This window comes from Lampetra fluviatilis, chromosome 33 (genome assembly GCF_964198595.1).
Source record: "Lampetra fluviatilis chromosome 33, kcLamFluv1.1, whole genome shotgun sequence".
In the NCBI taxonomy this organism is placed as follows: Eukaryota; Metazoa; Chordata; class Hyperoartia; order Petromyzontiformes; family Petromyzontidae; genus Lampetra; species Lampetra fluviatilis.
The window spans coordinates 5,869,133-5,887,860 of record NC_136307.1 but is presented as its reverse complement, the minus strand read 5'-3'; the positions used below and the strand labels follow the sequence as shown (position 1 = coordinate 5,887,860).

The 18,728-nt window shown below is 50.6% G+C and overlaps 1 protein-coding gene across 1 annotated transcript; it reads right to left on the bottom strand.

Moving 5' to 3' along the window:
* Positions 1-237: 237 nt before the first annotated feature.
* Positions 238-18,124, bottom strand: LOC144943881 (uncharacterized). The gene is given in 5 exon segments (XM_078871719.1): positions 238-1,019; positions 1,021-1,487; positions 1,622-2,019; positions 2,263-3,756; positions 18,005-18,124. Coding segments are annotated over 4 exon segments (2,367 nt in total). The 5' UTR covers positions 3,067-3,756; positions 18,005-18,124; the 3' UTR covers positions 238-321.
* Between the last annotated feature and the right edge of the window lie 604 nt (positions 18,125-18,728).

Sequence of the window (18,728 nt, the reverse complement as noted above, 5' to 3'; positions counted from 1 at the left end):
CTAACCTCGATATCACTGTGCGGCCTTAAAATTTGGAAAAAATACACAAAAGGCAGCGTCGTGTGCAATGGCTCTTCTTTACGGCACATGTAAGAATGTGCTCTGTACTCTCAAGATGGGACATTGCCCGAAACGTCGTCTATTTTATATATATAACGTGTTCCCTTTCGAGGTGGCATTATTGACCGATGTTTTGAGTTCGTCTTATTTCAGTATCAGATTCTTACATTTCTCCTGGTTGAGCTATAAAGCTGTCCCCCCCCCCCACACACACACACATTGTCCAGAGGTGCGTTATCTGGCAAATAACCCCCCGGGTGTTTAATTGAGGCGCGGCTGACGAGACGGCGTCTCGGCGTGAGGAAGGTCCCCGTCGGAGCATCCCACGCCGCTGTCCCTCTCCGGGGAGCTTTGGTTTCTGTCCGCAGCCTCCCGAGACGTGGGGTCCCCCACGGAGGGGACCTGGGGTTTGTCCATGACCCCCAGGACATCCACGAGCAGAGAGGGCCCCAGGTCGAGCCCCAGAGAGAGCAGAGAGCCGCTGAGATGGAAGGGGTCCAGCGAGTCTTTGGATGGGCACCGCCGAATTGTGCTGGGCTGATCGTGATCTTGATGCTGCTGCTGATGATGATGATGTTGTTGCTGATGGTAATGCTGATGGAACTCCTGCTGCTGCTGGTGGTGTTGATGACTTTGCCGATTCTGGTGGTGACTGTGATGATGTGCCTGCTGATGGTGATCAAGAGGCTGATGTTGCATCGCATTTTCCCCGACGTCCTCATAGTCCAAAGCATCGTTTGCTCGCTGTTGAAGATGCTCATCGCGCGTAGCCCCTTTAAAGCATTCCTGCACCCCTGTCTGATCAATGGCACAGTCCACTGGGGCCACAGTAACGAATTGGGCCACTCCATTGCGCGACTCCGCGTGGGGGTGTCGAGTCGGGCTGACGAGCAATCGGTCCTGTGTTTGCGAGGTCCCGTTCGGGAAAACCACCTCCTCGCTGTCCGTGGGGTTAGAGCTGTGACGTTTGCTGTGGAAGATCCCGCCCTGGAACACGGCGGCAATCTGGGAGCGCGACCTCTGAAAGAGACTCCTCGCCAGCGGCTGTCGAGCAGAAGATGACAACGATGACGATGACGAAGTCGACAGCGGTGGGGCTGGTGGCGGTTCTGCTGTTGCTGACGACGGTGCCACTGCATAAAATGGAGGTGGTGCACCACATGGCGGGGAAGACGATGGTACGAATGATGGTGTTCCTGATAGTGATGGCTGAGACGTTGATATTGCTGCTGCTGCTGCTGCTGCTGGTAGAGGTGGTGCTACTGATGGTGATGCCGCTGATTGTGGTAGTGGTCGTGGTGGTACTACTACTAATGGTGATGATGATGGCGTTGCTGGTGTTCCTGATAACAATGGCTGTGACGTTGATAATGCTGCTGATGCCACTGCTGGCGATGATAATAATGATGACGATCCTGATCTTGTTGCTGCCACCACCATTGATCCATCAACCAACGTGCCCGCAATTCCATCTGCACCGGACGATGTCCTCCCAGCGGTGAACGGCGCCTTGGGAAAACTATTCCCAAAATCCCTCTGCAGAGATCCACTCCACGAGTACCGGGACGATGGCTCCACCAGCCGCCCCCTTTGATTCTGGCCACCAGAGAAAGGGGACTTCCCGGCCTCGTGAGTGCGATCTCTACCGAGGGTCGACGTTTCTGGGTACAGCTGCATGGCTTTGACCGGCGAACTCCGCGACTTCACCGCGGTGGAGGACCTTGAACCGCTGCCGCCACCGCCGCCGCTGCTGCCGCCGCCACCATCTCGACCCCTCGAGAAGCTGAACCGGTTCCACAAACGCGTGGTGGAGTTCGTCTTCTGACCCGCAAGACCAGCACCACCAGCGCCATCGCCAAAGTCGTCGCCGCCGCCAGCACCGCCAGGCGTTCCGTCCCCAACATTGTTCTTCGAAGAATGGTGGAACAGCTTGGAGAGTTTGGCGTTCACCAACATGGTCTGGAGAAATCGGTTTGACCTTTGGCCCGACCGGGTTTGCCCAACGCTTTCGCCCGCGGAGACTTCGCGGGTCAGGGTGGAAGACAGGCGATGGTTCGGAGTGTTGGTGTGGGCGAGCGACGGCACCGAGAAGACACGACCTGTGGAAGCAGCAGCAGCACCACCAGCACCACCAGCACCACCAGCAGCAGCAGAAGAACAAAAAGATGATGGAGACACCGAGTGGCCTCCGTGAACGGGCACCGACAAGGACCGGGAGATGCTGGCCTGAGGACGCAGCCACGGTTTCACGACGAGGTCCCCATCGGCCTCGGCAAACACATCCAAGTCCTCATACTCCTCCGCTTGTTCATCGCACAGTGTGCCGTCATTAGACCACCTAGAGCCACCATCGCCGCCGCCAACAGAGCCGCCAGACTGCTGTTTACGAAGGCCGCCGTCCTTCGGTGCTGTCCCCCGTGAAGAAGAATCGCTCTGTGGGGGGGCAGCAACGGCGATGGAATTGCACCCACCGGGAGGCCAAGGGGGTGACGACGCCTCGGTGGGGGCATAGTGTGGGGAGAGGTAGGGCAGGTCCAGGGCACGAGGGGAGCCCGTGAAGGGCAAGGTGAGGGCATTCTTGAGCACCGGTGAGCGCATTGCGTCCAGGCAGCTCGCACTGCATCCTGGTGACCGTCCCGTTTTCAACACGGGCTGCTGCTGCTGCTGATGATGATGTTGGTGCAGAAGGCTGTTTATCTGCTGCTGCTGATGATGTTGGTGCAGAAGGTTGTTTATCTGCTGCTGCTGTTGTTGCTGCTGGTGGTTGTAGTGCAGGCCCTGGTGAATGTGGTTGCCGCCTTGATGGTTGACGCGATGATCTGCAGCACCCTGGTTGCTACTGTCATTGTTATAATCGTCCATCGCCGAGCCTCCGATGTGCATGAGGTGACGAAAGTCCCCCAGCGGGGGGCTGATCATGTCCGGCGAGAGGATGTCCCTGAGTCGAGGCTTCTTCCCTTTCTTGTTGGGCGGAGCCTTCAGGTACATGGGGGCCTTGACCGGCATGGTGACACTTCAGAGGTCTCCTTCCCCTCTCGGCGCTCAATCTTTACCCCGAGATGTTCCCTCGTACTGAATGCGGGTCACTTATATTCGCACACACGATTATCCGGGTCGTGGCTTAATGAGCGCTGTTCTCCTGCAGGTGATGGCTCTTCATTAATTTATGTTTTTCTAATTGGTGATGGCTCTTCAGTTGCTGAGCACAGGCCCAAAATTCCCCAGCAACAAACAGTACGATCGGAGGTGTAAACAGATACTCGTTAATACGTGTTCTTTAATTTAGCAGGGGTTTCCAAAGTTAGGAAATAGTTCAGATGATGGGTAGGGGATTGCAGAGTCACGCTGTGTGGGCAGAAGACGCAGGGAGGGAAGTGAATTGACCTACATTATGGTGGCTATGATGGTCAATTGAAAATAAATTATTTTTTAAATGTTATTGTCCCCACTTGTTATTGAAGCTGTATTTTGTTGTTGTTGTTGATTGAAGTGAACGTTAGTTCGTGTTGTTCAATTATCTCTCCTTGCTTGACACTCGGAATTCGTATCTTGGTACAGTTCGCCGGTTGACTCCGAGACGCTCTATATATACACAAATTATTTATATTCGGATTTCGTTTTTATTTTCGATCTTGCTTTTTTTCTCCTTCCAGGATGCGTTCCAGTTGCCCCAAAAGCTCGCTCTATTCCCAGACTCTGTAAGAGAAAACCCAACGGAAGGGACATTAAGTAAACGGTAAACACACTCGTGAATTAAAACAGTCTGACCCACAAGCGTCTCGTCGTCTCACGTCAAGCGTCTTTCCCACGGCGTGGGGGGGGGGCATTCATCCAGCAGTGGATGCGGGTTAAGGCGCAGCCCTGCAACTGCTTGCTCACGCCACTGCTGTGGCGGAAGGAGTCTCCACCATGATGACAAATTGGAAGAGGTTTTACCCCATTCTGGCAGTTAAACAGGTGTTAAGATATGCTTGGTTCTTTCGGTAAAGTCACGTAGAAGGGAAATAATAAAATAATAAAATATTAAGCAATAAATAGTGAGAATTTTGTTTGTTTTATATTTTAATTATTTTATTATTTCCCTTCTACGTGACTTTACCGAAAGAACCAAGAATATGAATCCCTGCAGTCACGAAAGTTTTAAATAAAAATGTAGGTGTTAAGATGTTCAATCATTCATCAAATCTGCATTACCGTAACCACAGAAACTTATGGAAAACACACACAACACACATGCTCTCATAATATCCGCATTGTGTTTGAAACCGATTGGCCTACACCAGGGACAGACTTCTTCGTGGTCTTGTCTCAACATTGTTAGACCAGAGAACTCCAAGAGGCAAAAAGGTACAAAGACAATCCATGTTTTTCATGTTTTGCCACAAGTATCTGTGGTTTATGCAGACTTGATGCGTAGCAAAATGTATCTCTTTAGTGTTTGAACATCTTAACAACTTTCGGTAAAGTCACGTAGAAGGGAAATAATAAAATAATAAAACAATCAAACATTCTCACGACGTTTCGACTGCAACACAAGCAATCATCATCAGGTGTGAAATCCACAGCAAGAACATTTGAAAAAAGTGGCGGTTTTCTTGCTGTGTTTTTCACACCTGATGATGATTGCGTGTGTTGCAGTCGAAACGTCGTGATCATTTTATTGTTTTATATTTTTATTATTTTATTGTTTCCCTTCTACGTGACTTTACCGAAAGAACCAAGAATATGAATCCCTGCAGTCACGAAAGCTTTAAATCAAAACCTGTTTCATTGTCAGAAAGGGTCAACCCTATTCTTGCTGTTCATCATTTTTGCACACGGGATCTCCACCACGGCGACCTCTATCGAGTGGTTCTTTATCGACTTCCCAGTCATCCCAACATGCAGATCTTTTGGAGAGTTCCCTGAAAAGGTGCAATATTCTAGTTTAAAAGTATTGTTCAATCGTTTGAATACTGACGTTCCTCGTTATTATTTTTGTATTGTGAAAAGTGATATAGGTGTATGTCTGTAGGTTAGGAGGAGAGCTTGGAATGACCGTCCAAAACACATCCCTAATTTTAGTATTAAATAAATGGGAAAAGCCATTCAGATTCAAGAAATGCTCTTTTATACGTGTTTTTTTGTCGAATTCACACCTTTAGTAAATCGAAGGATGCCAGTTCTGTATACGAATACCGTTGCTATGCCTTTCCTCATCGGGTGATTTGCGGGTAATTCATCAAATTTGGACAGTGACGTCGGCATGGTTGGGACGGGTAGGTGAGTGGGTGGGAGGATAGGTGAGTGGGTGAGAGGATAGGTGAGTGGGTGAGAGGGTAGGTGAGTGGGTGGGAGGGTAGGTGAGAGCCATGAGTGGGTGTGAGGGTAGGTGAATGGGTGAGAGGGTAGGTAAGTGGGTGGGAGGGTAGGTGAGTGGGTGTGAGGGTAGGTGAGTGGGTGTGAGGGTAGGTGAGTGGATGAGAGGGTAGTTGAGTGGGTGGGAGAGTAGTTGAATGGGTGGGAGGGTAGGTGAGTGGGTGGGAGGGTGAGTGGATGAGAGGGTATGTGAGTGGGTTGGAGGGTAGGTGAGTGGATTGGAGAGTAGTTGAGTGGGTGGGAGGGTAGGTCAGTGGGTGGGAAAGTAGGTGAGTGGGTGGGTAGTTGAGTAGGTGAGAGGGTAGGTGAGTGGGTGGTTGGGTAGTTGAATGGGTGGGAAGGTAGGTGAGTGGGTGGTTGGGTAGTTGAATGGGTGGGAAGGTAGGTGAGTGGGTGGGTAGTTGAGTGGGTGGGAGGGTAGATGAGAGGCACGAGTGGGTGGATGGCTGGGTGGGAGACAGAGAAACAGGAGTTATTGATGGGGACATGGAGGTCATGGGGCAGATCTTTTCTTAGATCATGAGGGACTTGACTCACGTGTCACTGAGCTAAGCTACCCAGGTTCGCTCTCCCCTCCCTCTGTCCGTCCAGATGTAGCGGCGTGTATCCGTGGCATCCTGCGCACTTGTGTGCACGCGTTCTTGTAGTAGTGGCACACTGGTTAGCACAGCGCGCTAACCACTGCGCCACCAATTAGAACCACCTTCTCGTGCACCGTTTCTGTCCTTTCTCGATGCTCGCTAACAGCACTTGCCCCAAAAAGTCTGCTGAGGCCATTGGGGCATCTTTGTCTTTATGTTATGCAGCTATGCGTGCTGTGTGTGTGCCTGTAATAACATACTGCGTGTGTGTTTGTGTGGAGTTTTCTACAGCGTGCCACACGTGTGTGTTTGTTTGTTTATGTTTTAGTGGCTCGGCCTGTGAGTTACTTACACTGGCATGTTTGTGTTAAGACGTACAGTAAGTACACTGCATGTTGACCCAAAAAATTAAAATTTAAAAATGCCAAAAAGGGACCTAGCAGAGTACCGAGATTCTTTTTCAAGGAGGCCCCTGCAACGTTGGGATGCGTTTTGGGCCCAACTCCATCCACGCGTGTTTGGCTTCGTCGTACGCCGGAGAAAAACCCCGTCGCAGCGTACAGGACACGAGGGGGGGGGGAGACACTCGGCGCTGTTATCCCTGACGGCCACATCACCCAGAGCCCCAAGGGGGTCTCTCTCTCTCTGCGAGCAAAATAACGAGAAGAGTAATTTTTGTTGTTCGAATTGTGTAACACAAAAACAAACACCCTCAATATTTCGAAAGCCGCAATGCCACGTGGAATACGAGACGGTTGTCGTTAAAAATAATTTTAAAAACAACAACACGTCTCACGAAGCGGTCCTCGAAGAGCCGCGTCGTCGCTGACCTCTGACCACCCAGCCCACCGCGTGCGTGCGGAACCTGGCATGTGGTGGTGGTGGACAGAGGTCGCACACGGGTTTTGATTCCTTACCCGTACCCGTACCCGGCTGCACCAGGGTCGCAAATGGGTACCCGCCGGGTACGGGTACCCGTTCCCTACCCGTACCCTACCCGAATTGAGTGACAAACGGTTACTCACCAGTGACTCACGGCCTACCCGAACCCGGCCGCACCAGGGTCGTAAACGGCTACCGGGTATCGGGTAGTCGGGTAGGGTACGGGTATCGGGTACCCGGTTGCGACCTCTGGTGGTGGATCAACGAAGCGCTAAGCAGGATCAGCAACAAGGCCTTGCCAGTACAACTCAGCCGTACTCCTTCGCGTGGTCCATAAAAACAGAGTTGCCATGTTGTGGTGATCAATAAGCGGGGCAGCTATACTCTTGAATCCCTGTCCCCCCCCCCCCCGTCGTGGGAATGAGGAATTCCTACCACTGGCTCGGGACCAACTCTCGTTAGAGCCGGGAGGCGATGCGAACTTGAGCTCAACATCAACTCACGCTAATGGCTCATTTTATTTAAGAGAAAATAATCACCTTCTTCATCCTAAACGCTCAAAATTAAACGTTTTTTTCAGTGGTGCTGCGTTGGCAGTGGTGCACAAGCAAGGAATGCTCAACACATTCGTCAACAACACTGTGCGGCTTTAACAAAATAATAATGTGCATAATAGGCGACGTTTCAGGCAAATACCCTCGAGCCACTCTACCTCTCTGTGTGCTGTGAAGCGAGGCCATTGCCCGAAACGTCGGTACACACGCCCTAAACGTTGTTTTTCGACCGCGTAAAAAACGAAATAACAGGTTTCTCAGCATGCTTTGCGTGCCGTTCTTGCACGCGGGGCGGCGAATCCGCGGCTCGCAATCGCTTCTGTGCAGCTCTGCTATTGTCCGCGCTCCACATTGCAAAGGGGAGAAGCAACGAGAGCGCCTTGGGTTGTGCGTTGGGCCTCGTAATCGCTTGAGCGCGCGCGTGTTTGTTCCGTGCGTGTCCACACGAGTCGTCGCGTGTTATTGTAGTTGGGGAGCGGTGGTGGAGCGGTTAGCGCGCTCTACTCTACGAACACCAGTGAAGATTATCTGAGCCGGTCCTGGGCGGCATCCCCCTAGGTCGACTCAGCCTCAAGTGAGCACCTGGTGCCGACGTGTGAACACTCCGATTTGTGTCTCTGTAACAACGAGCGCGTGTGTGTAGATGCGGTGGTGCAGTAGTGAGCGCCAGAGGTGGGACAAAGTCATTGTTATGCAAGTCACAAGTAAGTCTCAAGTCTTTGCTCTCGAGTCCCGAGTCAAGTCGAGTCAAAGATGAGGCAAGTCCAAGTCGAGTCTGAAGTCATCAAAATCATGACTCGAGTCTGACTCGAGTCCAAGTCGCATGACTCGAGTCCACACCTCTGGTGAGCGCACTACCCGGCCACAAAGGGTTCCCAGCAATCGCTAAAGCATCACTGACAAGTGCTATCTGAACTCAGCCTTAAATCAATACCCACTGCGGTGTGTTAAGCGTCAGCTCTGGCAGGGGAGACTGCGGGCTCAGGCAAGGGGTCAGCAACACAAATCACAACAAGAGCACCGTTTTGGTCGAATTGGGCACAAAACTCGATACTTCAAGAGCCGCAATGCGGATACGTACAGACAGACAGACATACAGACATACATACATGCATACATACATACCTACATACATAGAAATGTAGACATACATACAGACATGCAGACATACAGACATACATACATACATAGACATGTAGACATACATACAGACATGCAGACATACAGACATACATACATACAGACATGCAGACATACATACAGACATACATACATACAGACATGCAGACATACAGACATACATACATACAGACATGCAGACATACATACAGACATACATACACACAGACATGCAGACATACAGACATGCATACATACATACAGACATGCAGACATACATACATACAGACATACATACATACAGACATGCAGACATACAGACAGACAGACATACATGCAGACATACATACAGACATACATACATACAGACATGCAGACATACATACAGACAGACAGACATACATGCAGACATGCAGACATACAGACATACATACAGACATACATGCAGACATACATACAGACATACAGACATACATACAGACATACAGACATACATACAGACATACATGCAGACATACATACATACAGACATACATGCAGACATGCAGACAAACAGACAGACATGCAGACACACATACAGACAGACAGACATACATATAGATGTACATACAGACATACATGCAGACATACATGCAGACATATAGACATACATACAGACGTACATACAGACATACATGCAGACATACATACAGACATACATACAGACATACAGACATACAGACATACATACAGACATACAGACATACATACAGATGTACATACAGACATACATGCAGACATACATGCAGACATATAGACATACATACAGACGTACATACAGACATACATGCAGACATACATACAGACATACATACAGACATACAGACATACATACAGACATACAGACAGACATACATACAGACATACAGACAGACATGCAGACATATAGACATACATACAGACGTACATACAGACATACATGCAGACATACATACAGACATACATACATACAGACATACATACATACAGACATACATACAGACAGACATCACATCACGAAGCACTCCTTACAGAGCCGCAGGTCGCTGGGCCCTGGCTGGGACTACATCATCATCATAATGAGCGTGGATTGCTCCAAGCTCTACACCGGCTGTGTGTGTGCGCCCTACCGACATCGCTTCACTCAATAGGAGCTCGCTGACTGCGCTTTGGTCGTCCGCATACAGCGTAGGGCAGTGGTCGTAACAACAACACAACAACACAATAACAGCTGTCTCAGATTAAAAAGAGCTATGGGTGCTTAAGCGTGGTCCGGGACAAGTGGGGGTCAACAAAAAGCAATTCGCGAATTCCCACAGCGCGTATGTCGTCATGTCACACGCGCGCGCACGCACGCGCTGATGAGACCCCGCGTGTCAAAGCCGGTCCAGTGGAACCCCTCTTAACGACGATGATTGGTGACACGAATCCGGCCGTTAAGTGATTTGGTCGTTAAGCGAGTTTTGGAATTGCACGTTAAAGGCTTCTTAATTCGTTCTGATAGCATCAAAAGTTATTCCTTTTCACCCCCCAAAAAAGGTACTTTATACTATTTAAACTATGGATATTCATACATAAAGATACCAACAACGTTATAAACACACAATGTTAAAAGAAACGTGGTTAATCAATGCATTAATTCCTTTTCACCCAAAAAAGTACTTTATAATATTTAAACTATGGATATTCATACATAAAGATACAAACAGCATTATAAACACATAATGTTAAAAGAAACCTGGTTAATCGATGCATTAATTAATATGTACTGTACTTACAACAGCACTATTAGTGGTGAACAGGGGTGGTCGTTAAAAGGGCTTCTACTGTATAGAGCTGACTCGCTTAAACACACGCTGCCCGATTCCCTGTGGGTATTATATTTTAGCCCACAAGCCAATTTGCTTGTGGGCTCAAATATGAGCCCTTTTTGTTCTGCAGACAGAGAATGGAGTACTGCTTAATGCTTATATGTGCTTATCTCATATGAAGCACGGTCAAAGCAACCTAAGGAAAAGCGCAGGGCCCCAAAATAGCTCAAGGGGTACCGGATTCGTGAAAACATTAGGGGTGCTCCCAAATAAAAGCTCAAATTGAAATCTTAATAAACTCATTAACGTAAACAAAGCCAACTAATCTCTCCCGTCTCTATGCTGTCTGCATCTCTCTGCCAACTTTTGACAACGGTGATAAAAATAGTATAACTTCAACTTGAAACGCGCACAGTGTTCGCTGTAGAAGAGAGAGAGAACGACTCAGAGGAGGAACCACAGACAAGCCGGGAGGCAACAGCAGCAACCACGCAGCGACCCGCAACCAACCATTTCCCACGCTCTGCGGTCCTCTAGATATATTACGGTGTTTTTTAAGCCAAATAATGAGCGCTTGCATGTGGGAGGAAACCAGAGTACCCGGAGAAAACCCACCCCATGCATGCGAAGGGTGAAACACTCTAATCTCATACAGACGATACAGGTGGAGTCCACACTGCTGCTGTACCGCCTTCTCCCGGCGCGCCAGGCAGGATATCACGCCTCGATGCCCGCGGGTAGAAGGGAGTTTCGCACCATTTAGTGTGCGTCGATCCAGCAACCCTCGCTACTGCCTCCATCCACAGTGCTGGATTACAGGCAGCCACGTGCAACATCCACCACCGCCCGCCCGGCTCCGATAGGCCTGGGTGTGGGCGAGAACCTAGGAAGAAGAGTGACCTGGGGCATTAGTCTGCCAGTCGGGGGCGATGGCTGCTGCTGCTATGTAATGATGCCGATTGAGTCATTTGCGGGGGTACGTTTTAGAATTTGCGCAAATGTGGATCCTCTGACGTCGGCGCACGATGTCCTCGTCTTGCGAAGCCACTTTGGTGAGCTGTCGTTTTTGACTTCTGAGAAGTAAGTTCATAACTCAGTGGGCTTTTCCTGGTAAACTATTTTTTTTAATCGTTTAATTTTATTTGTATATTTTAAACCGATTGGTTTACCTATCGATTTAAAGCTTTCGTGACTGCAGGGATTCATCTTCTTGGTTCTTTCGGTAAAGTCACGTAGAAGGGAAATAATAAAATAATAAAAATAAAACATGATAAAATAATTCTCACGACGTTTCGGCCACAACGCAAGCAGCCGTCCTCAGGTGAAGAACAGGTCTGTCGGGGAGACAGTGTTTTATTATTATTATTTCCCTTCTACGTGACTTTACCGAAAGAACCAAGAAGATGGTTTACCTTTCTGATACTTTGCACTTCCAATCATGTTTTTTTGTGTTGTTTGTTGTTGTGACGTTTTGGACATCTGTGAAAAAAAAAGCTTTACAGCTCATCGGATTCCTCCTGCAGTATAAACATGCTGATTGCGAGCGGCACGGCGCGCTCCGCTACGTGCGGCCATCACCCCCGCGGCGCGCAGCGGTGCTGCCGCAGTTGGGGGTTGATTTACGCGAAGCTGCTGGCCGGCTAGGCTGTTGGCCGTGCCGTGTGGGGGTTGTGGCGTCTTCCAACACCGCCTCCCCGTACAGCAGCGAGTGGGGGAGGGCGCTTTTTGGGTGCCCGGCAGAAAAAAATACAACCGCCTCAAAATGCACCTAGCCTGGCACATACAGTGCAGTGACGTCATCGTCACGTCAGAATAATTATCACGATTATTCATTTATCCAGGAAGCCACACTGAGTCACAGGACTATTTTTTGTCCGGGAGGGTTATGTTGCCACATTGGGTTTTTACTTTAAGACGTTTCTCAGCCATTTAACGACGAGTTGTTTATTATGACAATTGGGAGGAAACCAGAGCACCCGGAGAAAACGCCACGCGTGCGAGAGGGGGCAACGCTCTATCCCCGTACAGATGGCAACAGGTGGTGATTAGTATATGTTCTGTACTGCATTCTCCTGGCGAGCCGGGGTACGGCACCTCTTCCGGCGCCCACGGGAAGGGGGTTTCACAGCAATTTGTGCGATGATCCACCAAGCCTCGCTGCCTCCACGGCAGAGGTCGCAAACGGGTTTTGATTCCTTACCCGTACCCGGCCGCACCAGGGTCGCAAACGGGTACCCGTACCCGGCCGGGTATGGGTACCCGTACGCTACCCGTACCCTACCCGAAATGAGTGACAAACGGTTACTCACCGGTGACTCACGGCCTACCCGTACCCGGCCGCACCAGGGTCGCTAGCCGTAAATGTGTGGATAGCGACCGGAGTTGGAACCAATCCTGGGCCGCTCCCCTCGGTCGACTCAGCCTTAAATTAGTGCGATGTGTAAACATCGCCACGGGAAAGACAAAGGCGGTCGGGCGAGGTACCTGCCTCCCATCCCCTCGTGTGCCGTGCCGGCCTTCATAGGTGTTCTCGCGACCAGTACTTGCCCTTTCTTAATCTATCATCATGATCGATCATTCTCAATTCATCATCATCATCCATTCTCAATCTATCATCATCCATTCTCGACCCATTATCATCATCCTTATCCACATCACCACGAGTATGCAGGGCATAATCTCTTCCACTGAATACATGTCCCGGGTCGCCGGGTAGAATGGAGGAGTAGGCGGAACATGGCTATTAGTCATCAGCCACAGCCACAGTCGAGAAGCCGAGAGGCGTCATACTGGATGTGGTGCGCGCCGGGCGCGGAAATATTTTCTGGGTCGCCAAACCCGGCTGAAATTAATCCCCCTGCATGTATGATGATGATGATGTCTATAGGCGGAGGTCCCGTACAGCGATGAGTTGTCTATATATGTTTTTGTTTAATCCGCTGATGCTGCTACTGCGTGCACGCCCGCGGGGCAAGGCCGCACCCACGGAATGATCACTCCGCACGGCACTGCCACGTCACGCCCCGCTTACGACCTGGACAGGCTCCGTCCACTGCTCGACCTGTATGTGAAGAGGGGATGGAACGCGCTCAAAGAAGCGTTGGGAGCGAGACGCGCCGTGCGTGGCGGGTTTACAGTGGGAGAACAGAAAAGGGCTGGGAACGCGACACTAAATAAACGTGAGTGTGGGCTCGGGCAGGATATCTCTCGGCTCGAGGGGATGATGGGACGATGGTCAAGAACAGGAATGGAACGTGCTGCAGTTTGCGCAGCAGGTGCTGGGTGACATTATCACATCGTAGGATCGTGGGAGATGATGCGCGGCTTGGGGAGGCCTTCATCCAGCAGTTGATTGACCATGGCTGATGATGATGACGATGATGTTGTTGAGTGCGCGCGCGACAATAGCCACGTCGCGCCACGTGTTCGCTACGTCTCTGTCCCTGGGCACGCTCTATCCACTGCTTGATATGCGAGGCTGCATGCTGCGCTCAACCCCTAGATCCTCCTGATTGCGAGGTTGGTGGCTCACGTAAAGATTGGGCTGTGTGGGATGGGTTGTGCACGAAGCGATACAGCAGGGAGGTTGTCGACAGCTTGTCTGTGTAATGAATTGAGTGCATTCACTCCCGGTGTTTGTGGTCTACCTCCGGGCAACGATGATTTTCTTGCCAAACGTGAAAATGCGTTCGGCAGAACAACAATTTGCAGAAACATTCAAAAGCAGGGCCCTCTTTCAAAATAATCTTAAGATTTTTGTTTCGCACTCAGGGAAGGAGTCTGTAAAAATGAGGCTATTAACAACAATGTTATTAAATTGAAGACGTTTCACATTAAAAACCCTCCCAGAAATCTGTGCACCACCTTGTGTCTGAGAAGGGGTCCCCGGAAGATAATTTCACAGAACTAATTTTGAATGAACTTCAATAGACTTCAACAATTATCGTCATTATCATCATATGCAATCCATGCGCAGCATAAGTGTTGTAATATACTTCAAATTATGTTCCCACGCCTACACTGCCCACCTTCACCAACCTGCACTGACCAAGTGTGGTGAAGTATGGCCAATACACCCCCATGACCCACTCGGCGTCCAGGGGGGGGAGAGGGTGTCCTTCTTCACCTTGTGAATGCAACTGAATTGTCCGGGATCTTGAACACCGAAAACACTGTGCCTGGTGTTTCAGGGAGTCTAATTTTAATCCTAGAGTATCGCCCTAAACCCTATTAATTGCCCAAAAGCGACAGCCGAATCTGTTGATGACCTCCGCCTTAAAATAGCCCGTGTTCACACCCAAAAAGAAGGCGCAGAAACCACGTGCTTTGCGTGCGCGTGAATGGCCAACCCAGGGCGGCTAAGCCTTGAATGAGCATCGAGTGTGCGATGCGTAAAACGTCAGAGCTTGTAGAGGCAAAGGTGGCCAGGTGTGGCTCCGTCCACGCCAATGCCGTCCCTTAATAACAAGCACTTGCCCCAACAGCTTCAGGCTATACGAGGAATATTTGGCCTTGAAGTCGACTTAGCCTTCAATGAGCACCTAGTTACGTTGTGTAAACATCAGTACAGTACTGACGGGGGAGACAAAGGCGGCCAGGCATGGGGCTCACGTCACCTGCCACAACAGTATATTTAGGCTGCACGCGGGATCCTTGGTTCTCTGAATGTGAACCTGAATAACTGGCGCCGTGGGTAAAAAAGAAATGCGGTGGGAGGGCGTCCGTGACTCTGGCCACGCACCGCTGCAGTGTTCAGACGTTGCCCACCCTAATAGGTGCTCGCTAATACGCAAACAGCGCCTGGCCCGAGACTTCTACATTCCGTTCCGTCTGAGAGTGAGCGATCGTCAACTGTGGGCGAGGGACAGCGCGACAGTAATTTTTTTAAATGTGTTTGTTCACGAGACGGCGTTAACAGCGGTGCACAAACAACACAGAAAACTGAAACATGCGTCAATAACACTGCCAGAGAGAGAGAGAGATACATGTACAACATGTGACGTTTCGTGCAATGACCCTTCTCCATTGCAGAGAAGGGCCATTTCCCCGAAAACGCCGATTGAGTATCTGGCCTTGGTCTCCCTCTAGGTCGACTCAGCCTTAAATTAGTAACTAGTGCCCTGGGTGAACAAAGGCGGTCGGGCGTGGGTGCCAAGAAGCGCCAATGGGCAATTGCCCGAAAGATCGCCGGAACTTGCCCTTGGACCCCCCCTACCCTCCTAAGTCAAATTCTCAGGTTTTTTCGGTAAAGGCACGTAGGTAAAAAAAAACCTAAGAATATGAATCCTTGCAGTCACGAAAGCTTCAAATCTAGAACTCCTAAGTCAACTCAGCACGGGCGATTGGGGGTGCGTGAGGAGTAGTTAGGCCATTGGCCGAAACGTCGCAACCTGTGATGTATTATATATTTATTTATTTATTATTTCCCACTTTCCTCTTGTTATTGTGAAGCCGCTGGAGCTATGCACTTTTAAATCTCGATTTTAAAACACATTTTTTTTCAGAACTGCTTTTTGTGTTTAGCTCGTTGTCCTTTCGACGCACCTCCGATTAGCACGGTTGGCCACGTACGGCGCGAAAGAAGTTCAGCGTACAGTACTGTGCAGAGCACTGTAGCTGGCGGGCGTACGTGCCGCGGCTGCTGCACGGCGATCGGTCAAGTAAGTGAGAGGGCCACGGTCTTCCCACAATTTTTTGGCAACCCAAGTTCGATTCCTGGCCACGTCGGGTGGCACAAGTTGGCACACGGGGGGTGCGCGTTGGGGGGGGGGGGTGGAGGGCATCTGTCTGGCTGCCTCTGGCCTCGAACCACCGCGTGAAGGAGGATTTTGGCTCCGTGGTTGTGACCCCGCTAGGTACAGTTAGACGGGAGGCGAGAACAGAGCTCGGATTCCGCGTGTTTTAGCAGGTAGCGCGACGGACATTTCGTTTTCGACGGCAGATAAATTTGGCCACAAAAGTTGGCCGCCGTTCGCCGGGCAGGAGAGCCGCTGGTTTGAGATACATGCACGAGAGCCTCTGAGGCTGCCGCTGTTCCCAAACCTTTGCTAGAGCGTGTGTGGCGGACCCCTCGTTTCAACCTCCACCGCCACCACACGCTGCTACTTGATATTTGAACTTGTAGATTTCCTTGCTGAGGATGTTCGGGGCCGTCCATTAATGACGTCACACACATTTTGGACGATTTTTAACCCCCGTCACACGGCGTCACAGAAAGTCAGACCCCCCCCCCCCTCAAATATGACGTCACAAAGCTCTGCCCCCCCCCCCCCCAAATAAAACATGCTTCAAATCACTTTAAACTATTGTCATTGCAGTGCGTATTTAAAGTGGCGCTGCACTCTGATGTTGTCGGAGAAAACATTCATTAAAAAGTCGATTTAATAAAGTAGAACGTGTTGTCTATATTTATTTAAAGTTGCGCATTTTGATGTGACGTCACATTTCTCAACCCCCCCCCCACCATCGTCACACATCGTCACAAATGTCTGACCCCCCACTGAGCGTATACGGCTCTTTTTCAGAAGCGACCTGGCCCACAAATGACATATTCAGCGAGGTGGCTTATACCAAGCGTAAAGTTCATAGCGGCCGAATACTCTACAAACGCACGTTTCTAAATGGGGGAGGGGTGAAAACTCGGAGGAACCGGAGAAAAATCCACGCGACCACGAGGAGAACACGCAAACTCCAAATATCGAGGCGTCAGGGTCAGGGTCGGGATCGAACCCACGGACCTCCTGTATACCAGGCGAGGTAGTTAACATCTCACAGCCACCGTGGCGCCATGAACAGTACTGCATATGCCTGTCAATACAACAGCGTGCGTTTCCAGTATCTATCCACTGCTGCATTGAAGGATACTCAATGCCACTTTGCCTGTTGATGCACGTAGGCTTAAGCATTGTATAGCAACATTGAATGCGTACCGTAGATGAACTTTACTGTGTGGGCTACTTGCGCAGTGTGTGTGTGTGTGTACTGCACGTGTGTGTGTGTACTGCACGTGTGTCTGTATATATGTGTATCGCACGTGTGTGTGTGTGTACTATACCGGATACATACCGTGCCAACCCATACGGTTTACCCCGTATTCTTGTAAAGGGAAATTTAGTTTTCAATACGGGTACAACACAATGGTGTTGTCTATTTGTTTGCGTTTCTCCCTTGTGATGGGACTTTGTAGGATGAACGTTGAGATTTATAAGGGTACGGGGTGACCAATAAGATCTGAATTGGCCTGTAATAAGGTCGGGATATGTATGGGGAACGGGATACGAACCATGGCGACCTGAGTTCGATTCCCGCTCACGGCCACCACCAGTCACGATTATCTGAACCGGTCCCGGTCCTGGGCCTCCCCCCTAGGTCGACTCAGCCTCAAACGAGTGCCTAGTGCGGTGTGTAAACATCGCCACTGGGGAGACAAAGGCGGTCAGGCGTGATGCTGTCCACGCGACCCCTTCGTGTGCCGCGCCGGACATCGTCGGTGCTCGATAACAGCACTTTCCCCCAACAGTCGGTTAAGGCTATATGGGGGATCTTTGTCTTTGTACCGCATATAAGTATGCGTGCATGGCGAGAGGTGTGCGTGTATCGATCAATACAACGACTCTCTTACCTCTAGGGAGCGCTTTGCCTCCTCGTCCACTCTCCGATCTCACGCAGCGAGTTCGAAGCCATTCGACGCCTCGTCTTCCTCGCTCACAGCCCGGTCGCGAACCCGCGGGGCTCCAACTCAGCAGCCCTGGACCGGCACGTGCTGCGCAGGACATGGGAGGGCGTTGGGGTCAAACTGCTGCCGGGCATTGTCAAGCGCACGAGGGCAGAGCTCAGTAGGCTCGAGGGGGGGTCCGTCGTAGAATCCACGCGCACCGACGGAACGAATTCACACCACGCCCGGCCGCCTTTGTCTCCCCTCCCACCTCCCCTCCCCCCCCAGTGCTGATGCTTACACACGACACCGTGTGCCCTGTGCCATCATCGTGCCATCATCTCTAGCGAGCATCTGTGACTCAGACGCGTGCGTGTTAGCGTGTGTTCTAGTTCAGTACACGCGCACGCACTTTCACATTCATCACACACAGGCAAAGACAAAGATCCCCCGTGTGGCCTTAGCAGACTGTTGGGGCAAGTGCTGTTACCGAGCACCTGTGAAGGCCGGCACGGCACTCGGGTTGGTGGGTGGCCAACACCACCATGTTCGGCTGCCTTTGTCTCCTCAGTGCTGATGTTTACACACTGCACCAGGTACTCATTTTAGACTGAGTCGACCTAGGGGAGGCCCAGGACCGGTCCAGATAATCGTCACCGGTGGTGGCCGTGAGCAGGAAGCGGACTCGGGT